This window comes from Alligator sinensis, unplaced genomic scaffold, assembly GCF_000455745.1.
Source record: "Alligator sinensis unplaced genomic scaffold, ASM45574v1 scaffold923_2, whole genome shotgun sequence".
NCBI classification, from domain to species: Eukaryota; Metazoa; Chordata; order Crocodylia; family Alligatoridae; genus Alligator; species Alligator sinensis.
The window spans coordinates 443,289-471,235 of record NW_005842589.1 but is presented as its reverse complement, the minus strand read 5'-3'; the positions used below and the strand labels follow the sequence as shown (position 1 = coordinate 471,235).

Below are 27,947 nucleotides of genomic sequence, written 5' to 3'. Positions count from 1 at the left end.
TCTTTCCTGCCTAGGCAGGGGGTTGGACTTGATGATCTGTTGAGGTCTCTTCCGACCCTAGCATCTATGAATCAATTCAGTCGCAAAATGAATGGATATTTTATTTCAGCTCCTTATAAGGTTGAGGATTCAAACCAACTGAGGGCTTTGTTACACATTTACTTTGAGCTGCACAGATGTTAATCATCTTAGTGTTAGCCTGGAGCTTGGAGCAATCACACAAGCACTATAAAAACCTTCTCTGACTGTCCCCCCCATCTGACTTGCCACTAGAGGCCTGGTGAGCAGGGAGGTCCCTTCTAGCCCTACTTATCTATGATTCTCTATTCTTCACCTGTCCCTCCCCCACCACAGCAGCAGCATTCTAGACTGTGGGGAGTGAAGGGAGGCAGTGGGGTCCCTTGAGGGCAAGGCTGTGTCCGCAGCTGCCCTCCTGGGTCGAAGCACCAACATCTGGGCCACACACATCCTTCAGACTGTTCCCAGTGCCCAGGCAACTTCAGCCTGAGCAGAGCTTAGTTGCTCCTCCTCCCTACCCACCCACCCTCAGTTCTGCCCTGCATCTGCTCTGCCCCTGGGCCTAGTGGGGGCAGCCCAGCAAATGCCAAGTCAACCCTGCCTACACAAACTATTGAGAAACACTCACACAAACATACATACACGCAAAGTGTAAATACTATTTGGTTATACCAGGTGGCAAGTTAATAATTGTGGTGAGGGAAAAGCAGCAAACTGGGAAACTCCCAGGGAATGCTCCAGTGACCTTAAGTCTATGAGTAGCTAGCCTGAAAATCAGAAATGGGAGGAATATGATACTCAAGGAAGTCAGAGTTTAAAAAATAAAGAAAATGGAAGAAGTTCCCAAAGAAGCTTTCTAAGAAGGTCAGGCAAGAATGACAGATGTATACGGAGGGGATAGGACGGGAGAGAATGGGATAACTGGAACCTTAGTGAAGGGAGAAATATTGAAGAATAAGAGGGGCATGCATTTTGGAATAAAGGGAGTACATGAAGGGAATGGGAAGAAAATAGAACATGAAATACCTCATTTTAAAGCAGTATTAATGAAGAAAAGTGGGGGTGGTGTCATGGGGCATGGTAGGGATTTTATGCCAGGGAAAATAGAGTCTTGAAGTCTCTTCAGAGTTCCCTTTTGATCAGGTCAAAGTACCAGTCACCATGACTGGTGCTTGCACCTACAACAGCATAACTTTTGTAGCTTAAAAACAATATTTGCCCTTGTCAAGAGCTGTATAACAGCTCTACCACATTGGAGTCCTGGTTCAGGATAAGGGCTTATAGGAGCTACAATAATGCAAAAAATAAATAATCATAATGACGACTGCTCTGATCCACTGTAATTATATTGAACCCCGCATTAAGGACCACCTGCAGCAGGCAGCCTCCTGTTTTAACAAACCACTTAACAGCATCTGCGAGGTTCCTGCTACAATTTTGTTTGACCTTTAGTTACAGACCCAGCTTTTTTCCAGGCAGCCAAATTTTGTTGGTCTCTTGGGTGGCCTGTGGCTTCACTGCAATTTCAAACATTAACCATTACCTCAATTTTAGCCAGTGCATATTCTTCACAAATTATTTAAAAGAAAACATGGTACTAAGGTATTCAGTTGCAAGCAGGCACTTCTATTATGGCACAAGATGCAGTGGCTGTAAATGGGAAAAAAATGGTCTGTTTTTAAAGAGACATTTTATTATTTTTTAACTTGCTTATACACCAACATTGTTTTTTTCTAAATTGAAAACTGGTTAAAAGATACTGAAAGCTGCTCAAATGACCACTTTTTTAAGATAAAATTTTGTCTCAACTATCACCAAGTAAAATCAGGCCTGATTCTCATTATAGCCCCTCTAGTCTGCAAGAGTGAGATAAAGCAGCCTTAATATAAATAAGAGTTCAGACTTTTGGGTCCAACTTTATTAGTAAACGTCTTTTTAAAAAAATGAAAGTATTTAATAGCTTCTTAAGTAACCATTTAAGACAGCACCTTTTTTCCAACACAGTAGCCCCTCAGAAGGTATGGTATAGAGTTCAAGGTACAACTTTACCTGCCTTTTGCCTGATTTTGGAAGCTACCTACCTACCTCTCTCTACAGTAGACCCTGGCCAAGCCAGTGAGAATGGAGAAAGTTCTTGGATTAATCTGGCCCATTGTCAAATATAATCAGCAGAATGTAGATAGTGCCAGTTGGCTGCCTTTTTAAATCCACTTCCTCCAAGAGGAAGGAAGGGTTCCATGAAATTTGGGAGCCTTCCACTCCATAAGAGGATTGGCATAGTTCTTTGTTGGAGCTCTGTATCCAGTGTCAACACTCTTAAAGTAGACCTTTATCTTGCCTTCTCCTAGGCAAACCCCTACAACTACTCCTAGCACCAACAGGAGGATTTCATGTGGATATAAAAAATATTCTATTTCCAAGCACAGGATATGAAAGATCACTGTATTATTCCATTTTTACACCTGTATAAATCTGTTGAAGTCAATGCAGTTCTAGGAGCAAAAAAAGGGATTAGTGCAACTTGTGAACTAAGCATATACTTTACTGTAATTCGTGGAGCTTTTATTTAGCTCAGCAATGTTGTTTACTTCGTTGCATGTAAATGTAAAGTCCAAGTATGAAGCACAATTTCACAAATAGTTTTTATGTGCAGGTTTATTAAACAGTCCATTATGTGGTCACTAATGTGTGTGTTTCTGTTGTTCTGCTAGGTGGACCAGCAGTCCCAGTATATTCAGGGATATAAAATTCTGTACAGGCCAACACCAGCTTCCCACGGAGAATCTGAATGGTTAATTTTTGAAGTGAGAACCCCGACCAAAAATAGCGTTGTTATTCCAGAACTGAAGAAAGGTGTAAACTATGAATTCAAGGCCCGTCCCTTTTTTAATGAGTTTCAAGGAGCAGATAGCGAAGTGAAATTTGCCAAAACCCTAGAAGAAGGCAAGTTGCAGCAAGGCTTTCTTCATCTTTTCTTTTTGAAGTGGGATTCTGGTGTGTTTCTCTCTGATATATTCATTATTTGATTTTGTTTGAAGTGCATGCTGTAGGAGAACACAGCAATCTGCAGCTGAGGAGACTGTCAGTGGGTTGGATTGATCATTATGTGAATTGTTTGGTGACACAGAAGTAAATATTCAAAACCATCCATGAGAGGGAGAGAGGCATGTGCAGAAATCCCTTCTAACACACAATGGGAAATGTGCTTTTTATCTCTAGTGCTATGGGCACTCCTCCCCACTGAGTTCATGGTCTGGTCACAAGTGACTTGTGTCAGATTCAAACCCTTACTAATAAGTATCTAGCATAGATAGCAGACACCACAGAAGTCATCAAAGCACTTTAGCTGAGGGAATGGAAAACACCTTTCTAAGAGGCTTTTATACATGGATCAGTCACTAGTACAGAATGAAAAGATGATGAACAGGGGCAAAAGATACAGGAGCTGAAATGTATATCTTCCTCTGTGAATGTGCTAGAAAAAAGGAGAGGGTTCACAAAGCCATTTCCCTCACTGCGGTTGCCAGTGGCCAGTGTCTCACAATAAGTATTTCAGTGTGTTGGCAGACTCACCCTCTACCACTTCCATGATAGATATATTTAGCGGCTGTTCTTCACTGATTCTCTCAGCCTCTGGAGCAGCATTACCTGAGCACTAGTTAAACCCTGAGGGATTTAGGAGGACTTCAATGAACAAAAAATAGGACTACTGAAGTTTCAGTGTAATCTACACAACAAATAACTGAAGTTTTATTTGAAAGAGGAAAGAAAAACTGTAACCAGAAAAATTAAAGCCTATTAACATATTTCAAGCCTCCACCAGTTTTGAATGCCTGAATTTTTTGGTTTCTAACTTGGCATACTTATTGCCTCATGTTTGTTTGTTTGTTTGTTTGGTTTATTTTGGTTTGTTGTTTTTTTTTTTAAGTATTGAGTGCACACAACTTGATTTAAAATTAAGAAGATCTCTGGGTGCACAGCAAGTCTGAAAGTCAGGCCTCAAGCGTCTAAAGTTAGGCAAACAATATGAGTAGCGTGTTTTGACATTGTTGCCCCAAGTGGCTAAGTCCTGTGAGACTATGGCAGAACTCCCAATAGAATCCAGGATTCCAGTTCCATGTTCCAGCATGAGACACTTTCCATTAACATCAATTTACCTGTCAGACAGAAATACCTTTCATGGTGGCATAAGAAATTCTAATATCAGTGCTAAATAGGTCATTTACAGGGATTCTGGTTTTCTCTGATTAAAAAAATAATTCCCAATTTTCAGATTTTAAAAAGTAACCCTCTATCAATCTATCTATCTAACGTGTGTGTGTGTGTGTCTCTGTCTCTCTCTCTATGTATGTGTGTGTGTGTGTGTGTGTGTGTGTGTGTATATATAATGAGAGAGAGAGATCTATATATCTATCCATCTAGATATCTATATCTATCTATCTATCTATCTATCTATCTATCTATCTATCTGTATATATGAGTGGTATTTCATTTTAATCAGGGAAAAATTTGGATTTTAGTTTGTTTGTTTTTTAATCTGAAAATTGGAGGGAGGGGGGTGGTATCAGAGAAAACCAAGATCCCTGGTCATTTACATTTATCCCTCCAGCGCTACTTACAACTTGTTTTAAAAAAAAAAGTACTGTAACAGAAATTGTTTTTGAAAAACAACACGGCAGCTAACCATCTTTCCCCCCCCCACACACACAGCTCCTAGTGCTCCACCTCAAAGTGTTTCGGTATCTAAAAATGATGGGAATGGCACTGCCATTGTGGTTACCTGGAAGCCACCCCCTGAGGATACCCAGAATGGAATGGTCCAAGAATATAAGGTAATATATTCTTATTCACTAGCAGACTGTTGGCAAGATATTGATGGAAAAGTTGTTCATGGATATTTGGCTCCATCTACTGGCTAAAATGAAATCATGGGAAGTAAAATAAATAAATAAATAAATAAGATATTACTCTGATTGTATTTTTATATAGTGAACTGCATTCTGTATAAACTGATGTCTTTAGGTATAGAAAAGGTATTAACAGGCTTAGTAATTTGAATGAGTGTATATGGTATGGCAGAAATTCAGAGAAGGATCAATATTCATAATTATAATGACCTTCCTGAGTCTTTATAATAAAAGAATAATTGCATACCCAAGCAGCAAAAGAACTGTATATGTTTGAGAATCATGTTGTGACCTAAAGAGATTGTTTTAGAAATAAACATACAGAGATGTAAAGATTTGAATCTTTACATCTCAGGCATTATATTATTAACCAGTTTAAGACCTAAATATATTATACGGCTGTGTTCTATTTGAGATGGTTAAAAACATAATCAGAACCTTTCCATAAGAAGCATGTTTGTATAAGATTTAATATTATTGAATATATAATAAGTGTTCTTTGCTTGCTCATTAATTTACCTTTTCACTCTGGCTCATTACACTGTGTGTGTGTGTGTGTGTGTGTGTGTGTGTGTGTGTGTGTGTGTGACAAATTACAAATACACTATATGATATTTATTATTTAAAGGGTCTGCAGCAACACAATGGATTTTTAATATCAAATAAATTTGAGAGTAAATTACATAACAAAGAAGATGAAAATATAATTTCCTAACCAAGGCTTAGACCTTTTAAATATCTAGTCATGGATATCAAGGCTGCTTTATACCCAGTGAGTGGTAGGATACTTAATTTTAGACTATCAAATTGGCATTGTTGAGAGAGATTTTTGAGAGAGTCTGTCTTAGGGTTTGTTTTTTATTAAGATAAAATACTATAGTTTAGACATTTATTCTTTAAAACCATCAAAACTGATTTTGCTCTTTCCCCTGGTAGAAATGAAAAAGGGTGGAGATCACTTAGTTTCATGGTCAATTTAGAGTAATAAAATGCCTTTCTGAACCTGATTGACTGGTACAAAATCAGTTTGTGGCTTAGATTCAGATGTATAATGTAATTGGGGGAAAAAAATATTCACCGAAGAGGTTTTATTTAAAAGCAGTTAGACCTTGAGCTAAAGAGATTAAATTATTCACCCACCAGGAACTGCATTAAAGGAATGTTAAGGTTCTGAGGACAAAATGCTGAAAGACTGGAAATTCATATTTAAGAATGAAATATGCTATATTGCATATGTGTTAGCATCCAGGGACAATAAGCTACAATGTGTGTAAGCATCTCTCAGTGCCTTAGGTAGCAGAGAATGGCACACTGATGTGTTTCACAATTGTAAGTAATCCTGTGCACATTGTTTATGGCTATCCTTGTTTTCTTAATGTGGCTTGTGGTGGGTATTTTTTCCTGTGGATAGAAAATAAGAATAATGAAAGCAAATGTATGTGCTTTGAGCAGGGCATAATTATTTTTTATAATAATAAACACCAAAATTCTCCCTGTCCCTTGTGCAATGCTATAAGAGGCATGGGGAGTGGGGTTCAGTCTCCAGTGACACAGTGGTTTATGATGCTAACAAGTGTTTCAAGCTTGGCCCCTCGGAGGGTCATATATATATTTGTACTTTCAACATTTATTTTTACTTCATATAATATAAAGGCTTATAAAATTTTACAAAAACCAAAACCTCTGTTCTATCATGTTTCCCAACAAAAAAATGTTTCCCTTTCCCAATGCCCCCAACCCATTCATAATCCAGACCTAGAGTTTGTGTGCTTAATTATAAAATGGAACAAATTTTAATGAAAAAATGGTTTATAATAAAGAAGTGTGTCATAAAAAGCATTTCCAAAGGCATTCAAATAAGGGTTGAGTCTTTTCTGTGTCACAACTAGCTAAAAGATTCAGAGCTCCTTCCAGTGCGTTTCATTTTCTTTCTCTCTGGTGAATCAATTCCAGTGTCACTTCTCTTGTTTCCTACAACTTTTTGTCCATTCCCACTTCATTACTTTGGTTTTATAATAGAGGAAAATACTCACTTTTATGAATTGCATTTAAGAAATTCAGCAGATTTTTTAACCACAGCTGTTCATTGCCTAAGGTACTTTTATTTCATTCATTTTACTTAGGCCCCTGGCAGCTATTACATTTGAAGTGCTCATAATGGCTAGGGACAGGCATTACACACACACACTGGTTTAAGTGATCAGAAACTGGTTTAAACCTGTAACAGAAGACTGTAATGTTCAGTGCACCTAAACCAGTTTGAGATAAACCTGGCTGAATGTAGTATCAGAGTTAACTGATTTGGCTCAAACAAGTTTATGCAATGTCTGTCCCACATCCCTTGCTGGTTTAAATTAAATCAAACTCCCCCAGTATCCCAGCATGCCCTCTGGGCTGGGCAGGGCTGGGCTCTCTGGGCTCCACAGCAGAGCTAGCCCCTCCCCTCTGCTCCCTGGCTGCAGCTCTGGCAGTCTCAGTAGGCATCTGCCTGGCTTATTCTCCCCCACTGCCCTCCACACTCTCTGCTAAGCAGGGATTCCCTGGTCCCTCACAGACACCTCTCAGTATTTGCGAGCAGACCACGTGTTGGCTACCTCGAAGCTGTGGCACACAGGACAAAAGCTGAATCAGCAAATAGCTGGTAATGTCCCTCTGTTGTTTTCTTAGTAAACACTGAATTAGGGGTGATAAACATTCCCTGCTTGGCTGGTCAGGAGAGGGGAAACCCCTCCCTAATATCATCCTGCCAGGGCCTGGCCACCCCCACCCCTCAGCTCAGCACTATAGAAGGGAAGGGAGGGATGATCTAGTGCCCCCAGCTTCTAGCATGAGCCACTGCAGGCATGTGCCTGCATTTCTGGGATATCTGTGGCTACAAAGCTGATTTAACCTAGCCAGGTTAAACTAACCTACAAAGATTGAATCGATTCAGGCTTAGGCTTTTTGAATGTCTGTCCCTAGCCAATGTGTTAACAAAGCAATAAATTGTAAAATGCTACATGTTCGAGCAACTTATCACTCAAAAAACACTCAGCGTCCTAGAGTGGACTGCTCTCTTCTCCTCTCCTGCTTCCCCCATTCCCCTGCCTCTACCTGCAAGGTGACTATGTGGCAACTGCTCTGGCAACATGCTGAACTCTGCCACCCTACCCCAGGGTGCCTCTGCTGGCAATGTCATTACTCCTTCTCCCTTTCCCCAGCCAGCCTTCAGGGCTAATTTAAAGATCCATTAAGAGGTCTCACAGGGACCTCTTCCCTGTGAAAATCTGAATGTAAGCAAACACTCAACGCAACATGCTTTACTTGCACACAACAGTAATCTGTGTGTAGGGGGCAAGATTTTTTGGAAAGTTTCCAGTCAGACCAAGATGGGGAGAGAGGAAAAGCCCATACACAAAAGCACCTCATAAAGTGTTCTGGGAGAGTTTGAGCCCCACCACTCCTGCCCCCTCTGTCTTCCTTTCCCTCCACATGGGTCTTCCCTACTCTGTGCAAGGACTATCGGAGAAGTTCTTTTATGCAGGGGGAGCTCAGAGCTCACTTCTCAATAGCAGCACAGCTGAATGTGTGGAAAGAAAGCTGGCAGCCTGTGCCAGCAGCTCACCTTTCTGGCAAATGCTGGCAGAACAAGTTTCCAGAGCACTTTTTTTCCTCTCTGGATCGCTTGCCCTGTGAATGTGAAACAGGCATGACAATTACCAAGGACCTTAAACATAGAAAAGAGCAGTTAGAAAGTAGTGGTGCTAATACTTTTATATGTGTTCTTTGCTTAGATATTGTGACAGTGGGGTAGTGGCTACCTTTGTGAAGGTAACATAACAGTTCCCATTTCACCCCCTTGCATTCACTTATTAATAGCTTCTTAAAACATATACCCTTATAAAATTACTTGATTAAAATTATAACTTTTTCAAAAAGACATACAGAAAACTAGAACTCTTGGTTCCAAAATGATACCTTTTATTAGACCAACTGGAAAATGGCAAGAAAATTGTCTGCAAGCTTTCGGGATCAAAGTCCCTTCGTCAGGCTCTGGGAAAAGTGTAGATGGTACAAGATGGTAAAAAGCCCCCATAGGTAGGACATAAACTTCAGTTTTGCACAGAGGGAGCTGAAGATGGAAGGTTGTCCCTCTGGGTCCATGCCAGTGTCTTTGTGAGCTATGTTGAGTAGCTCTTTGATGTGTTGATCAGGTAGAATTCCTTCCCTGGAGGTGTCAGATGGCAGGCAGGAAGGTAAAAAACAAACAACCCCCCACCCTAAAACTTCCTTGTTGTTCAGCAGTGAAGTTTAAAATCCAAAATCGGCTAAAATTCGGCATCTTCCATGTTTCAGGGGCATACTTGGTAGCCGTGTTGGTCTGAGAGAAAAAGACATACAAAAAACTAGAACTCTTGGTTCTAAAATGATATCTTTTATTAGACCAACTGGAAAATGGCAAGAAAATTGTCCTTTTCTGCAAATAAAATGAAAAGGAAAATGATACTGTCATGGACCCAGAGGGACAACCTTCCATCCTCAGCTCCCTCTCTGCAAAAATGAAGTTTATTTCCTACCTATGGGGGCTTTTTACCATCTTGTACCATCTATACTTTTCCCAGAACCTGACGAAGGGACTTTGATCCCAAAAGCTTGCAGAAAGGGAAAATTTTAACTTTTTCAAAACATTTATGAACTCTTCCCTAAAAAGAATAGTACTGTTAATTAGGGGTGTGCGAAATGGGCTGTATTCAATACAGATTTGGATTTGGCCTGAATTGGGGACAGTGATTCAATTTGTTGTTTCAGATCACTGTTCCTAATTCGATTTCAGCTGAATTTGAATCTGAAGATTCAGTCATAGAAACAGCTTTAAATGTTTTTTCTACATACCTCAAGGTACCAGGCACGGCTCATGAATGCTGCAATAGTGGGATGGATGGAGCATTCCACAGGAGTGCAGGGGGGGGCGCCCTGTGTGCTTGGCGGCAAACCCGGAAGTGGACTGGAAGTACTTCTGGTCCACTTCCAGGTCCACCATCGGGCACATTGGAGGGGCCCCCCCGTGTCCACCTGGGTCGGCGATCGGCTGAGGGGGGGACCCCGAGTGCCCCCCCACAGACCCAGGAGGCACCAGTTGCTAAGTCAGCAGACCCAGAAGTGGACCAGAAGTGCTTCTGGTTCACTTCCAGATATGCTGCCGAGCGCACTAGGACCCCCCTGCACTCCTGTGGGATGCTGCATCCACCCCAGCATCTCAGCATTCACAAGCCTTCTGGTACCTTGAGGTAAGTAGAAAAAGCATTTAAAGCTGTGTCTGAATTGTCGAATCTCTCTGAATTGATTCAAAGAGTTCCAATTCGATTCAGAAAGATTAATCAGTCCCTTGATTCGATTTGGATTCGGAGATTTGGCCACTGAATCAAGCTGAATCTCCACCGAATTGAATCAGCCCAAAAGCTTCTCACAGCCCTACTGTTAATGCTATTATAGATATATTATTATAGATATTATGTAGGTGTGTTTGTGTGTGTGTGTATGTATGTATAGATTAAATATAAAAATATTATTTTGATTATTATAATATTCATTTTATAAAATTGTTGTCCTTTGCTTTATGTTTTCTTGTGTTTACAAATACATTTATGAAGATGGACTTTTTCACTCACTATGCATCTCCCCATAATAAAAAATATGTTATAATCTAGCAGTTGAAAACATATTTCAGCTGTTCATAAAACCTCACAGAGTCCTCTGAACCCCTGACATTAAGGGAAAACAAATATTTCTTTCCATCTTCCCTGAAGGACATGATAGGAATGTTTGCAGTTTCAAGGCTCAGTGGCCTTCACAAAGAATACTTTGGCAACTGCTCTCCTTTTTGTTATGAATAGGCCTCCAACTCAATCATCCCTTCTGATCTCAACTGCAGTAGAATAGTACAGGGAGAATGAAAACTGTCTTTTAAATAACTAAGTTCTAGGTCACTTAAGCTAAGTACAAATGGTCAAAAAGCAAAGTCAAAGGCAGAATTGATCCAATCTACACAGGTTTCTCTAAGCCACATAGATTGGTTCATTAATGAATAGAACTCGTGTTCACTCTTCCATTGGCCAAGTCAGGGAGATGTCTGCATTGGCCAAGGCCAGAAGGCATGGGTGTCTGGTGCCTCTTGAGTCGGGAGGGGGGGGGGGGTGGCATGTGCCCCCCCTGACACCAGTCAGTGGCTGGACAGCCAATCCTGCTGACGGCGGTGGGGGGAGGATCCCCTGGCAGCCGATCCCACTAGCTGGGGGGACCCCGGTGGCTGATCCTGCTAACCGGGGGGATACCCCACAGCTGATCACAATCACTGTAAAAGCGGCCACGCCACTTCCAAAGTCAGTTTTTCTGGCAGCCCCACTCCCTGGCTGGCACTCGGGGGAGGGGTGACACTGGTGCTCAGGCCTGCTCTCCTGCCTGTCAGCTCCACGGTAAAGTGTCTCATGTAGACACACTCAGTGTCACCCATACCTGCTTTGGATTTAATCTCAGATTCTTAGTTGTCATTCATCACATGCAAAAAAGTAATATCTAGTCCTTAACAAAATTAGCATCTCCACATTCAATCTCTATTTAGATAACTATTACATAGGTATATATCAGAGAGGTATATACAGCATAATGCATGTTCTATTACGTATTCATGTGACTACAAGCTTCTTGTGATTGTTCCTAAGCAAGAAAATTGCAAAAATGTTTAAATGCTGGTTTTATTTGTATGAAACATTGAAGGCTTTATTTTTCAGGGCTGATATTTAAGGTGTAAATTTACCCTGCCTCATACTATAAAAGGTCAGGATGGAGTTTATCTCTGCAGTTAATCTTTCTTTGTAGCTTATCTTTCTACAGTATATGCAGTGCCTAAGATTCTACTGTCCACACCCACAACTGAGAGTTATAGGTATAGATACTACTGCAATATACATCATTAAAAAATAATATAGTTTAACTCTCATCATCAAGATAGAAGGACCCTATCATTTACTGTGATTTGTCTTTGAGATTTAACTTTTCACCCCATCTTGTACTCTGTTTTTATCTACAGGTTTGGTGTCTTGGCAATGAAAGTAGATACCATATAAACAAGACAGTGGATGGTTCCACCTTTTCTGTAGTCATTCCCTCATTAGTTCCTGGTATTCGATATAGTGTGGAAGTGGCAGCAAGCACTGGGGCAGGACCTGGAGTGAAAAGTGAACCACAGTTTATCCAGTTAGGTAAGTCTGCTGGTAATTCTGTCTCTCTATTTCAGTGACTTGTTTGTTTAGTCTTTTATGGATCCCAATCTATTTGCAAGTGAATAATACCATGACATTTGATCTTTAAAATAACAAGATTAGGATATGTAGTCCTAGAAACGTACTGGGACTAAATTCCAAAGATAGTGTTGTACTGGCATTTCTTTTTTTATAATGGCTGCTGCATTTTTTTAAACATAGTATCACAATTCTATATTGCATTTAGCTGTTGGGTTTTCCAAGTGATTGGTTATAAGAAGACACATACATACTTAGTATATGGGTATTCTTAAATATGTTAAACATGAGCTACCAAAACTGTTCAGGGGTTGATTTTGACCCAACTCACCTTAATAAAAACGTGATTTGTGTCTATCAAACTATTTCACCTAAATCAGAAAAGTAAAAAAAGTGCCAAAAGTAGGTAAAAGGAATATCAAATACGTAGGCTAAGCTGGTGAGTGACCCATTATCAGGGCTTAGTGTGGAAACACATTCAAAGTGACTCTGAAACTCCCTTCCTCTGCACCAAGCGTTCCTCCATCACAGGTGAGGACTATGGCCACTGTATATGTGATATAAAAGCAATAGTTTTAGAACAATATTTAAAATACTTTAAATTGTAATGGTGCTTTTCTTTATAATTATGCTTGATTCAAACCAGCTTGTCATTACTATTAGTTCCCTGCCCCATCAAATCAAAATGTAATCACATATTTCTTTTTTACCTTGGTTTTTTTCTATCTATATCATCAAAAGGCCTGCCCAGGTATTTGACTTTAGATTTAAAAATATGTAATAACTGGGGATGAAAGAAGGACTCAAGTCACAGTAAGCAATTAATGTAAGACCCCAAAAATAACAAGTATACCAATTGGTCATTGAAATTAAGAATGTTTTCAAAGAATTATATTTATTTTGAGCTGTGTTTACCTTTACTTTTAATAGAACATGCATTGCAAGAAGGCTACATCACCCTTATTTTAATTAGTCATTATTGTAATATCTATAGGCCTTTGAGATTTTGTTTTCTGCATCTTGCTTCCATTCTCAAGAATTTAAGTTTCTCTTTCACTGAGAATGCTTTGAAACCCTTGAAAAACTGAGAGTTATAAATACTGCTTTAATAGAGGGGCCTTGACATTCAAAACTGCAGAGTTGATGATCACATGTTTTTTCTTTAATCTATCTGCTAGTAAATTAATCCTAAATAAAGGTCAGTATTACAAGAACATGATTTATTTTGCTGCATGTCTTTTCCTTCTGCGTTCACATATTTGCAAATGGAACATGCTCAAGAATTTAGCTTTTGGGGTTAGTTCAAGGCCACTAGCTGGCCTCCAACAATTGTCTGTATTAACACTACTGTAGAAAGCAAGAAGCCATAATACTGTGACAAGGAGAGTTTCAAATGCAAAAATGGGCGGATAGATGCCCTCAATCTATTAAAAGTCAATGTACATCCTCTACATAATCCTTTGTTAAATGTTCTCCCAAGCTGATAATACTGTACAAGTGAAGGGATCCTCATTGAAAGTCAACGAGACTTAAGCTTCTTAATGCCTAAGTTGTTTGTAAACATGGTACTTAGGCTCCTAAATCACTTCGGTACTTTTGAAAATGTTACGTAGATCATATTTTCTGATTCATCTCAAATCAGTAGAGCCCAAGTAATTGTCATTCACTGTTAAGAGATTTTTGTTTCAGTCCAGTTCCTAAAGGAGAGATGGTGACATTACAGCTAATAATGTAAGTGGTAATAATTAAATCTCTCATTGATATTCTCAGTAGAAGCTAAGCATTTCAGATGTTCAAGTTAAGATACAATTACATTATTTAAGACTGCTTAAAAATAAACCAGCATCTCATCATTAGAGCTGGATTGAAGCAGTCTTTTGCTTTTGGGGGGAGGGGGGAACAGTGGTGCTTTATTCCCATGTCAGTCCCTGACGCTTTGTGCTTTCTGTAGTCTCAGTGCTTTGGGAAACTGAATATGCCCTGACCAGGAAATGGCAGGTTGGCTTACATGTAAAGGTGCATAGCAGGCAAAGTTCTTAGAGTAGATGTGATATCTTTTATACACTTCTTTTGACAAACTTTGCTAGCCAGTACGGCTGTGCGAAGATTCAGTCCCCGATTCAATTTGGTGGAGATTTGGCCCGATTCGGTGGCTGAATCCAAAACAAATAAGGAGACCCTTTAATCTCTCTGAATAGAATCAAAACTCTCCAAATCGATTTGGAAAGATTCAACAATTTGGACATAGACACAGCTTTAAATGTTTTTGTACATATCTCTAGGTAGCAGATGGCTCGTGAATGCTGCAATGCTGGGGAGCATGGAGTGTCCCACAGAAGCGCGGGGGCTCCCCAGTGCACTCAGGAGCAGATCTGAAAGTGGACCAGAAATACTTCTGGTCCACTTCTGGGTTCACTGCCGAGCACGTGGAGGGCTGCCCCCCCACCCCTCTGGCACTCCTGTGGGATGCTCCATCCACCCCAGCATCGCAGGATTCACAAGCTGTGCTGGTTTCTCGAGGTATGTAGAAGAAACTTTTAAAGCTGTGTCTATGTCCAGATTACCAATTCTCCAAATCAGCATTGAATCTTCAGATTTGGATTCAGCCGAATTGAATCAGGGACAGTGATCCGAATCAACAAGTTGAATCGCTGTCCCTGATTCTGGCCAAATCTGAATCAAATAGGGCCGACTTCGCACACCCCTACTAGCCAGTAATGATTGAAGCCAGAGGGCAATTTGCTTCTTTTGAAGGCTATTGCACTTATCAACCCTAGATTAAGCAAACCTTATGCTTTATGAAAAGAAAGAATGGGATCATTTTCAGTTCCTGAGCAGAAACTGTTGTGGAATCTTTCCCTTCACCTCCTCCTTATTGTGCACATCAGGAGAGTTGGAAGCAATTTGTGGTGAGATGCTTAGCCCTTCTACCAGACCCTATAAGAAGATTAGATGGCCAAGAAAGCTTAAAGGGCCTCACTGAGCCCATAAATGGCTTGGCACAGGCTGTGTAGAAGATGGCTATACGGCTGTTTCCTGAAAACTACCTTGTAAACCTTGGAAAAGGTTGTGGACAGAACAGGACACAAGGAAATCTGTGGAGATTCTGGGCAATGTTGCAGCCCATAAAGGATTTCAGGAGAAGGTAGGAATTTCCATAACAGGCCCACAGTACATTTTGCATATGACTAGCATACAAAAAGGGACTCCAGCCCTCAGAACAGCCCAGAATCATGAGGGCACAAAAGTGCTTTAAAGCCACCTAACCCTTCCCTGGACCAGAAGTTCAGAGCATGTGCCTCTCTCTCAGAGGCTCAGCAAAGAATTTCCTCCTGGTTTCTTGGATGTGATCCAAGAATTGTAGCGAAGTAGTGAGGAGCTGGCAACATTGTTATTCTGAGGAGAGAAAACTTAATTTACTGGTGCCATCAGTCAGCATCTTTCACCAGCAATGAAGTCACTTAAATGGCAGGATGCAGGGGAGGCGGGAGAGGTTGTTTTGTTTCGTTTTGTTTTGGAGGAAGAGAGAAGGAGATTATTTGGAGTGGCCAGAGGAATTGCCAGTTCCTGTAACTACACACACAGAATAAAGTGCATTTTTGAGAATAAAGTTCCAGTTTGAGAAATCTATATTTCCTCCTTACAGTCAGCAGCTCTGATCTTTTGTTCTGATACTGTTAATAAAATACTATCTTTTTTGAACTATTAAAAATTCCATGTGTCAGTCTTTAATATCTTGTGTGATTTGTGTATACATTTAAATGTCTGACCACATTCACGTAAGATTTAGAACTTTCTCTCTTTTTTTAAATTAAAAATTGAAAGTAGATTGTGGTAAGCCTGAAAGCATCCACACAGGGGGTAAACTTGAGTTAGAAGCCCCACACATATCCAGCACATTTTATCCACTGCCCTCACGTAGCTGCATCTGGTGCTAAACAAATCTTAATTAAAATGATTTTACCCCCAAGAAATGACTAAGCAGAGTATTGACAGGCCATGTGGATAGAAATAAGCTTTGCTATGTATTCCTATTAAGCACTAGGTGAGGAAAGGAGAAATTGCAATTCTGAGACTTGCAGGCTAGGGACAGAAGTTACACATAAACTGATTTAAGTGATCAGAAACTGGTTTAAACCTGTAACAGAGCAAAAGTTCAGTGCACATAAACCAGTTTCAAAATGGCCAAAACTGGTTTAAGATAAATCTGCTTGAATGTAGAACTGGATCAAACCAGTTTTTGGAAGTTCTGTCCCAGACCCCTTCCTGGTTCAAGTTAAAATACAGTCCCCCAGCATCCCAGGATGACTTGCAGCTCTGGGCTGGGCTGGGCTGTGTTGTCTGTAGCCAAGCAGTGAGTGCTGGCTGACGGGGTAGGGGTGGGAAACCCAGTTGGGCAACACAGCCTGGTCTGCCTGGTGGGGGCAGAGCATCCCCTGTCAGGTATCCCCCCGCTTTTCCCCTGTACTCCTTGTCACTCGAGCAACAGGCCAGCCCCAGCAGCAACTCCCCTTGGCCAGGCTCAAGCAATACCCCTTGGCCAGCCCCAGCAGCAGTCTGAAGTGACTGGGGTAAGCGAGGGGATCTTAATCCCCCCCCCCACCCCCGCTCCCTGCCTGTCCCACCAGCATGGACCCCAACTGGACTGTGCCAGGCAGGGGCACAGCAGCCCCTGTCAGGTATTTTGCCCTGCTTGCCCCTGGAGCAGCAAGGGGCATGGCCAGACCTGGCAGCAGCCTGAAGCAAACGGGAGGCTCCCCTCTCTTCCCTTGTTTGCTTCAGCCTACTGCCAGGGCCACCAGCGAGCAGAGTGAAATGCCTGGCAGGGCTGCTGTGTCCCTGCCTGGCAAACTCTGTCTGGGGTTCATACAGGTTGGGGGGGGGGGGAAGAAAAACCCCTTTCCTTCCTCTTGTTCACTTCAGGCTGCTGCCATGCCCCCCTCTGGAGTTGAGTGGGGAGGTATGCCTGACAGGGGCTGCTTCCCCCTTCCCTCTCCAGGCATACCCCAAATGGGGACTGTGCAGGCCAGGGTGGGAGTTTAAACCCCTCCCCAACGAGCTTGCTGGGACCTGGCTATGCCCCCCACTCTCAGATTAGCTTCCCTCCAACCATCCAGCTACTGCCAAAGGAAAGGGAAGGCTGCTCTAGTGCTTCCCAGCTTCTAGCCTGAACCACTGCAGGCATGTGGTTGCATTTCCAGAATCAAAAGTGAATGTCTATTCACTTGCTTCTCAGTTCAATCTACGCAGGTTAGACTAACCTGCAAGATTACATTGATTCCTGCTCAGGCTTTCTGAATGTCTATACTTAGCCACAATGCCATCTCACAGTAAAGCAACTACATGCTACCTTTCATTCATTAATAGGTTCAAAATTTTAATTTGGGATTGCCAACCTGAAGTGTCCAGAAATCATGATTTATGTTCCAAAAATCATGAGATTGAATAGTAAAGAAAAATAGGTGTTCATTTGGGTTTTTTTAAGCTTTAAGGCACACTGACCCCTCAGTTTTGAAGTTTTCTCTGCAACTTTGAGGAAGCATCTATAAAAGTTGAAATTTTCTCATAACCAAAAGTTTCAAGAAGATTGCATGTTAAGAAAAAAGAACTAAATACGATGAGAGTTGGTAATGTCTAATCCTAGATCTTACATTGAAAACACTAAAAAGTACGTAGTTTTCAATACTTTACCGGTTGAAAACTGGCTTTTACTCAGAGGGCTTTGCACCCAATAATAAATCAGACCCATATCCTTATCATGTCAGAGTAAACCAAATGAAAAGGTATATTTAGGAATATCCCTTGAATCCTTTTGCTCCTGACTGCCACAACTTTTGGGCTGAGGTGGAGCCTGATGCTCCATCTAGCTTTCAAATGTTGCCACTTGTTATCACTTTGACACTAAGTACATATTGCAGCAGATTTTGTCTAATGCACCATTTACATGAGGCAGTACAAAGGCAGTTAATATGATTCATAAACACACTAACCTGCATGAATACAATTTATGCACTTATTTCTTAAGAGGCCTCTGTAAAATAATTACAAATGTTAAGTGCATTATTCAACTAGTGGATATCTCAAGTGTACAAAATACAAGAAACTCTCACCAAACCTTTATTACTCTAATCACTCACATTACAAGATGTGATTTGTTAACTAATTAGCTTTCCTATAGGGATGTTATTCAGTCAGCCACTCCAAGTACCTGTGTAATATCTTCTCTTTTTTTAACAGTTTGCAGAGGATTTTTGTAAAGGCAAACTACTTTGCTCACACCGAGCCTCAGTCAAGACAGTGAAGCTCTGCACTTTACCGCAGCCTGTTCACATGTCCATTGCAAGGTTAAGCCTACTAAAAAAGGCACTTTCCAATTATGAAAATGTATTCAACTAAAAGGAGCACAAAATATTTATTTTTAGATGTTGATGATTTCTGACCAAAGAATTTCCATTCTTCATCAGATATACAAACAGTGGAGGAAAACAACAGTTTTAAAAGCATGTTATTTATGTTGCAAATCCAGGCAATTGAAAGTTGGGAAATGCTATATTTATGATTGTCCATGCACGCCAACCTCAGTTCTCCTGTCCTACAGCACATCCATTTGGTGTATTGAATGTGGCAGGCATCCTGTGGAATACCTTGTATAAAAACATATAAAGATTGGATCATGATGCGTACTTGTATAGGGTGAAATTAAAGTTGCTTAGGCATCTGTAAATCCAACATTTTCTAACTTGTGAATGATTAGCATTGCAACCTAAATAATATTCTTTTAACATATATTTCAGTGCGATTCACTAGCATATTTTCAGTAGAAAAAGGCAGAAGTTGGTTCTGTTATATATAACTATAACAACTCCCTTATTAGAATCACCAGGATTTGAATCCTGCCTTATTAAGGAAGTAGCAAAGACTATTAATATTTGAACCACAGACCTCCCAACAGCAGCGATGCTAACAAAGGAAATCATGGTGTAGAGAAAGAAAGGAATGTGTCACTGAGGCAGTGTGCCAGGTAGAGGGAGCAGTGTGGCCAGCCTGCTTCAGCAATTCCTAGACATTCTTGAGTGCGTTGTATACTTCTAATGCTGCTTTCGGCAACAGCGTAAGCCTGGCCTAAAATGTTTGTGTTCACTTATTATTTTGGCATTCAGTCAACATTTTTCCTGAGGAACACTAACAGCAACATGGATGTGATATCCTTATATCATAGGCAAACTGAATGACATTTTGGAGACAAAAAAGGCATTCTCCCCTACATTTTTTTTCCTTCCAAATTTTGAAGGCCTACAATGAAGGTGTTATAAAAAGGCTTCAAGCTTATCTTGTATTAGCAAATGTCTTGGAAATTATTAAAGAGACACAAATACAGATTAGATATAGACATACCTACAGGCAGATACCTACACATTCACTTAATCATAGAATCATAGAAAAGTAGTGTTAGAAGGGACCTGAGAAGATCATCTAGTCGAACCCCCTGCTCAAAGCAGGACCGTCCCCAACTAGATCATCTCAGCCAAGGGTTTGTCTAACCAAGTCTTAAAAATCTCTAAGGACAGAGATTCCACAATTTCTCTGATTAGCCTGTTCCAATGCTTTACTACCCTCCTTGTGAAAAAGTTTTTCGTAATATCTAACTTGAATTTCTCTTGCTGCAATTTAAGATCGTTGCTCCTTGTTCTGTCATCTGCCACCACTGAGAACAGCCTAGCTCAGGGGTGGGCAATTATTTTAGGCAGAAGGCCACTTAGCGAGTTTTGGCAACTGTCGAGGGCTGCATGGGTAACCCCGCCCCTTGACAGGAGCTCCGTGCCCTGGTTGCTATCTTGGGACTAGAAGTCCTGCCCCTGACCTCTGACCCTTGCCACCGGAAGTCCCTCCCCTTGCCTCTGGAAGTACTCCTTCAGAGAAGAGAGTTGGCTGTCTTAGACCTGGAAAGAAAACAAATTATGTACTAAAAATCAAATACCCATAATATGATATTTTAATTTTTTTAATATTTTTGTCCTGATACCTGTGTGTTTGTGCTTTATATGTAAAAGTGATTGCATAATAGCTCAAAATGTAGTCTTACTCTTTTATAGTATGTGGGGTGTGCAGTGGTGTTGGGGGGGTATGGATGGGTGAGTGGATGTGGGGTTTGTGGGGAGCTGTGTGTGTGTGTGTGTGTGTGTGGTATTTGTGGGATGTGTGATTGTGTCTGGAGGAGGGTGTGGCTGTGGGGTTTCCAGGAAGGGTTGCAAGGGGAGAGCCAGCCGGGCCGTTGCTGTCTGAAGCCTCATGGCTGCATTTGCACTCTGGTGTCTCTTGCTGCCGCCAGGAGGCTGGGAGCTGCCGAGGAAGGTCCTGTCAGGCTTGGGGGACAGTGCAGGGGGGTTCTGGAGCCACTGGGGTTAGTACAAGTTAGTGGGGATGTGGCCTGGGATGCAGGAAGCCCAAGGAGGTGGTGCAGAACTTGCATCATGCGCCTGAGGCTTGGGGCAGCAAAGGCGTGGCTGCGCCCCCCAATGGGTGGCCCTGGGGTTGCCACCACCCTGGAGGGATGGCCCAGCCCACCCCCACCCCACAGGGGACCGGCAGCCTGACAGCAGCTTGTCCCCTGGCCCTGTGCCAGGAGCCAGAGCAGACCCACAGCTGCTTTTCTGCTTCAAAGCTCCTGCATCTTCCAGGAGGCCGGGGGCCCCAGGGAAGCTCCTGACCAGCCCTGGGGGTACTACAGGGGGCCACCTGAGGCTGCTGGGGGTGGCACGTGGCCTGGAACGTGGGCCAGGAATGCGGCGCAGAAGTTGCATCCTGCGCCTGAGGCTTGAGATGGTAACAGCCTGACTGCCCCCCCCAGCCCCAGGATGGGCAGGGAAGCTGTGCCAGGAGCCAGGGTGAAGCCATGGCTGTTTTTTTCCTCTGAAAGCTCCTGCAGCTTCCCCAAGCTTCCCAAGCCCTGGGCTGGGAACCTGCCAGGTCATGCCACCCCCAGCAGCCTTGGGAGGTGACCCATGCTGCCCCTGGGGCTGGCCAGGAGCTTCCCCAGGGCCCCTGGGCTCCTCGTGGCCGCAGGAACTTCTGGAGCAGAAAAGCAGCCGCAGATCCACTCCTGCTCCTGTCGCAGCCTCCCTACCCATCCTGGGCCTGGGGAGCAAGCTGCCACTGCGCTCCTGTGGGGCAGAGGGGCCCAGGCCTTCCCCCTGGGGCAGCAGCTCTCACCAGAGCCTTCCATGAGGGGAGCAGCCAGGCCTTTGCTGCCCCAAGCCTCAGGCGCGGGATGGAAGTTCCGCGCTGCCTCCCCAGGCCATGTCCCTGCCGGGTCATATCACCCCTAGCAGACCCAGGCAGCCCCTGTGCTGCCCCCAGGGCTGAACAGGGGGGTTAGGAGCCAGTCACAGCCGGGTGGTGCCCCAGGGCCAGTGCCAGAGCAGGGTGGCAGGAGCCCAGGGCACAGCTGGCTGGGCTCTGTGGAGCCGGGCCGTGCTGCCCCAGCATGGAGAGAGGGGAGCCACCCTGCTCTAGGCCCCACCAGCACTGGCTCCCATATGCCCCCTTGCTCCCAGCCCCGTGGCCAGATGGGGACCAGTGTGCCCTCAACCCCCTCTTACTTGAGCTTCCCACTCTGGCACAGGCGGGAACAGCCTCATGGTCCCTCCGGCTGGTGGGGGGTGGGGCAAGGCAGGTCCTGATCTTGCAGAAGCCTGCTGTGGCTTTCACCAGGTCATACTGCTCCTGGCTCCTGTCACTTTTGACAGGAACCAGAGGCAAATAAATATTGATTTTTTTTTTTTAAATTTCTAGGGGCCCTGTGGGCTGGACAGAATGGCCTGGTGGGCCGAATGCAACCCGTGGGCCATATTTTGCCCACCCCCGGTCTACATCCTTTCTGTAGTGGAGGGCCCAAAACTGGACACGGTGCTTAAGCACTGGTGAGGCCACATCTGAATAGAGGGTAATAATCACTTCCTTTGAGCTGCTGGCAATGCTCCTACTAATGCAGCAATGCTCCTTCTAATGCACTAATGGAATGATGGGATTTGTTTTCAAATCCCAAAAATCACATGTCCTGCCATTTTACAGGAGGGTTTGTAATTTTGAGATTGGGGATCAGATCCCAACAGCACCATTACTACTTGCCAGTCATGATCCCAGGCTCCACCTGCAGTGGCAAATAAAAACAAGGTGTCCAATGAACTTGTACAGCCCCAGAGCTGGGACCAACACTTGGCTCATTGTCAGTCCCAACCCTTGGGTGGTATTGGAGGAAGTTCAACAGTATGGTGCAGTCCCAAGTCTGAGATCTTGCCACACATTTAGTTTCAGTTGTGATAGAAACAACCACAACATTATTACATTTACTTTGTGAAATGAATTTGGGATTAATTTCCCATTTTATCTCTCCATTAATTACCTGAATGTGTGTCCAGGTTACTATTTAAGACTTTGTTAACTAGTTAATCAACTTTTAATTGTAATACCCATCGGGGGCCACAGAAAAATTTTTACATCTCACTACCCCCACAAACATATATCTGGATGGTCTGTATCTGCTCATGCCAATTAATCTGATGACTGTAGCTGTTTCCCCATACAAAATCTAATGTAAGAGTAATTTTTTTTAATGCAAGTTAATATGAGGTACAGGTACTTGAAAGATAACTGAATAATATGACCAAGGAAATGCAGATCTGCAAGATAGAAAAATAAAGGTACAAAGAGATTTCCTAGTATTTTGTAAGATGAAACAACCAGTAAATCACACACTTAAGATTTCTATGGACGTGAAAGGCCTAGTACTGTGTTTAGTTTGGTATGAAAGAGTTTACCAAGAAGCTTCCTTGTGCTCAGCTTATGGTTTCATATACTTTTGTTGATTTTTATCACGTGCTTTTCTCTCTCTCTCTTCATGGCTTATTGTATAATGTTCCCTTATTGTAAATACTTCATTAGAAGAAAGAAAAAAAAATACAACCCAACAAAGAAATTTTAACATATGCAGAACAATAGATGCAATGGAAAACCATTTTCTCATCAAAGTAAACAGTTTTGTATAGTAATTACAGAATTAAAAAAAAAAGAAATGTAGTTGTTTTGAAATTAGAATGATGCTGCTGTTTTTTCATATTTTAATACAGACTCAGCTGCTATGAGACAAAAGATGAGATATAGAGTGACAGTTTTAATTCATTAGTCACAGTACACTTTATACAGTTAAGCCCATCTGGCCACTTGTGCGGAACTTCACTCGGCTGTCTCCATAAAATCTGAAGCAACCCAACTTAACCTTGCACAAATAGCCATGAAATCTATAAACACAGCAGACACAAAGGGTGCATTAGTAAGAAAAGAATAGGTCTGCTTGGTGAACTTTCAAACTACGAAATGCTCTGAGGTTCACAGAAGATAAAAGGGCCTATAATATGACATAAAACATCCAGTCAACACATAGTCAAAGACAGTGATTTCTTGTGAAAATAGGTATGCAGCCAGGATGTCACATGAACTGAAATCTGGAATTCTCTACAGGAAAAAGCCAAGAGTGTGTGGGGATGTGGAAAACCCCCTATTATCAATTTAATCACTTCCAATGTATTTGTAGATCTGTTTCCCTGAGCATTTTTGGTCTGTTTGAAAATCTATTTTGTCTGTCTGTGCTTTGTTTATACTTGAATTTTGTGGGTGTTTTCGTACATTTTAAGATACTATAAAGCTATTAGTATATTCACTGGTAAGTGCTTAGGCTTAAATAGTTTACATTAACAAAATTTAATCAGGCCCCTTGAGTGAACATACTCTAATAATAGTACAAATCTCAGGACAAGATACTAATATCGTTACTTATAATAAGTAGTGGTTAACTCCTCAGGGTTTATGCTGAAACTCATCATTCTGTGTTGGTATGAGTGCATTGTGAGTAAGGGTTCAGAATCTCACCCCCTCCGTCTGTCTTCTTAAAATGCTATACCTTGATGGTAAAACTCCTTTGAGAATTCTCAGTGTAATAATGGAATATAGGTGGATATGTGAATACTTTGAAATAATTTTCTTAGAAATGTTCTTACAAATGAGTATGTAAAGGAAAATGAAACTAGTGGTTAAATAATCAATACCTTGTATATCCAAAATTAACAATTACATGCATTTAACAATTAAGTAGCATATATTTAGATGTCCTTTATTTCTGCTTTGATTTCTAAATGTGAGTTCTTGTTCCGGGAACTGTGGTTTTCTAGTAATAGTAGGTAAGGCTTGTTTGGCGTTTTTTTACTGCATCATCTTGGTGTACTTAATACCCATTTCTTCTTCTTTCACAGCTCTACAGTTAAAGATTAGCTTGTCCTGCCATCCCAAGTTGGTAGAACCAGTTACTATATTCAGTCACTTTTTTAGCTGGTCCTGAACTTTCACAGTCTTTTTGAACTGAGGTCAAAATGAGACACTGAGAAGAGAACTTTCCAGTGTGTAATATTAGATTCAAGTTGTCCATCAGACACTGCTAAATGAAAAAGCATCCCTTCAATATTCACCTTTTAAAAACACGTTTTAAATTTGTAGTGCTTTCACTGATTTTCGGTTTCATGAGTGTGTGCGACTTGTGTAGCTTTCTTCTAGGCTGTTGTGGAGTTTTAGGAACAGCCTTCTTTAACATGACCCCATTCCAAAAAAATTTTCACCATGCTCTTTATTGGCTTTTATATATGAAAAGATTTGATCTCGGATATATTTTTGAAAAGGTGAAAAATTAGAAGCCAAAATTTTCAGACCTGTAAACCTAAATTTGCCTTTCTAAGCCCATAATTGGGAAGGCAAATAGAAATGTTCCATTTCTTTTAAGAAGCACTGAATAATCACCATGCCACTGAAGTCAGTGGGAGTTGTAAGTGCTAAGTGTTTAAGCATCCTTGAAGACCAGATAATGCTAGCTTATTTAGTTTTTACAGTTCATCCAACTAAAGATTTCTTTAATACCTTTTTTCAGATTCCCATGGAAACCCTGTGTCACCAGAAGACCAAGTCAGTTTAGCCCAGCAAATTTCAGATGTTGTGAAGCAGCCAGCCTTCATTGCTGGCATTGGTGCAGCCTGTTGGATTATTTTGATGGTCTTCAGCATCTGGTTATACCGTCACCGGAAAAAGCGGAATGGACTCACTAGTACTTATGCTGGTATTAGAAAAGGTATTGCATCTTTCCAGCCATTAATTTCTGACTGCATATTAATTGTTCTTTCTCATAGGAAGTACCTTGCTAAGACCTGATAAAAAGCTTTTGGGATTCTTTAGGAGTCTGCCTTTTGCATGCTTCAGTTGGATTTGGATCAGGTATCCAATAAAGAACACAAAAAGATTCAAATAACACAGTGTACCTGACCTACTAATATGTCTTTGTCAAAATACCTGGAGTAGCTTTTTCTTTAATGTGTTTAGTCCTGGTACTTGCCTACATGCTTACAGAACAAATAAAGCATGGGTTCCAGCCCTTGCTGCTTTGTCACTATGCCATATGACTGACCAGAAGATGAATCAACTGGTAGTTCAGCATCCTTCCTCTTTGTTTTTTTGCCCTTGTTTAGAATGCTAACAGTGTTGGCAGTTATAGTAATATTTTTGCTGCGTTCATTTCTTATTTCCCCTCTGTGATGTGGAGGTGAGAGTATTGTGACTGATGGAAGGAATCAAAAGGAACCTTTCATATATGTGGTTCCAAGATCCTCCTATGGGAATGAATTCTGAGGCTTGACACAAACAGTCAGTACCTTGTATTCAGTACAGCTCATATGGCACTATCAGCACTAGATTCAAGCCATGTCAGTTTTCACACACTTAGTATTTATGCCATTGTTTAATATATGTGGTACTTTGCAATGGACATTGGAAGAAAGAAAAATTCTGAAAATCTGTCAATCTAAGAGCTTGACTTCCCCTGATCTTAATGGGCTTTAGGCTAAGCCTCAAAAGGCAAAATTGGATCGGCCTGTGACGTTACAATGGGGTATGATACAGTGAAACTTATTATATCTTAAATCATTGTCATTTATGTGGTAGTCATAAAACTGGAATGAAAAGATGGAATGAGGAACATAAAGAGGCATGGAGTAAATCAGGAGTGCTGATTTTTAGATTATTTTCCAGAACTGTGTCCTTGGCTACATCACGTTGTTCTATGTGGCATGCCTCCCAAATGGAAATTAGCCTCAACCCAGTGGCACTTGAAGAGTGACAGGGTCAATTAGCCTGCTTGCAGCACCTCAGAAATGACTACATTGCTTTAGAATTGAGAAGCAGCCTGCTTGGAATGACACAAGATGCTTAAGGATACTGCTCTGGAGAGGGGGAAGAGATGCACTGGATATTCGATAACTAAAAGATAGATGCAAGTTGAAAAGGTGTCACAAAGATGGCACATGGTCATAGGATTTTACAACTAGGCAGACACTTGCACCTTAGTCATTTAAGGCATCGGGGATCTGCTGGGTGGCAGGTAATGCGAAAACATTTCCAAATAGTAGTAAGTCATTGCTCTATAAAAAATAGTCACTGAGCTAATCAAGGTTTTACAAATAATTTGAGGGATGGGAGATCATGTTTATATGTAGGTGTTGTATATGATAGCCTACACCCAAATATGCTCCTCTTTTCCAAAAACCCACTTCTAAACATCTTTGATGAAAGATTTGCCATCATCATTTTGGAAATGACTCTAGAGGCAAAATCCCTGTCTCCCATGACACCACGGTTTGATTAGTTTTCATGACAGTAAAAAAAAATTTAAAAAAATAGAGCTGCTAGCAAAACTTAAGCCTGACAATTTCAGTAGAGTTGCAGCAGCACAAATCAGGGATCAGTTTAACCTGTGATTTTGCTTCTCTGAGAATGTTAAGACATGAGAGATCCCTATCTCTGCTGCATTAACCTGCTGTTTTTTTGTTTTACTAATAGCATGCTGCCATAATGTCTTTCTACAAAAGCTGTCAAACTAATATCACTATGCTTTCAGCTGTATTTAAGTGAAGCAAAAGCAAGAAAATATCAATTAAACAAATATAATATTGGCATTTGGTATTTGTACCGGTCTCTATTGTGTTCTGTATATTTTTGTAGAAATACTATTTTTAAGTGTTAGAAAGGAGAAAACTTTTAATTACAGTAGTTGGAGACAGTTAGTTAGTTTTGTCAGTCTGCAGGTAGGTGGAAGGCAGGGCAGTGTGTCATCTTATAAACCAGGGGCAATCAACCTACCTGCATTCTGTAAGTGTATTAAATCGTATATGTGAGTGTATGTACTGAGTGATAGTTACCAACTTTTATTAACTATTTACTTATTTTACATTTAGTTCAGGCTTGACGTGTTTAAAATACTTCAGGACCCACACGTGTATGCACGTTTTGCGCTAGCAGCACCACTGGGTACCCACAACAGTTTGTTAATGGAAGCCTTGAGAATTAAGTTGTTGTTACTCTCTAAAGATTACATTTAGCCTGACATCTTTTTATCTTCTACTTAATTTGTTAAAAACTAAACTGGGTTAGCTTTCAGAAAAGTAATGATGAAGATCTTTCATCTTTTTCTCATGACCTTGTGATTGTAAATTAATGTGAACACAGTTCATTTTTTTCTTGAATAACTCTAGTTTATATGCACCTTTTATGAAAGCTTGTTACTGGGGCTCTATATTTTTTAACATAGCTAAATTACACTGACTATGTGAAAAGACCTAGCTGAAAGAGAACACAGTCAAATTCCCAAAATAAAGAC

General features: G+C 41.4%; 1 protein-coding gene across 5 annotated transcripts in view; it reads left to right on the top strand.

The window, feature by feature from the left end:
• The window catches only part of ROBO1 (roundabout guidance receptor 1), a 461,057-nt gene that overhangs the window by 385,392 nt on the left and 47,718 nt on the right, over nt 1-27,947 (top strand). For all 5 annotated transcript variants that reach the window (XM_025214559.1, XM_006032830.2, XM_025214558.1 and 2 more), the window contains exons 15-18: nt 2,730-2,961; nt 4,729-4,850; nt 11,992-12,163; nt 25,173-25,370. In XM_025214559.1, coding sequence (XP_025070344.1) covers nt 2,730-2,961; nt 4,729-4,850; nt 11,992-12,163; nt 25,173-25,370 — 724 coding nt within the window. The remainder of the gene's footprint in view (nt 1-2,729; nt 2,962-4,728; nt 4,851-11,991; nt 12,164-25,172; nt 25,371-27,947) is intronic.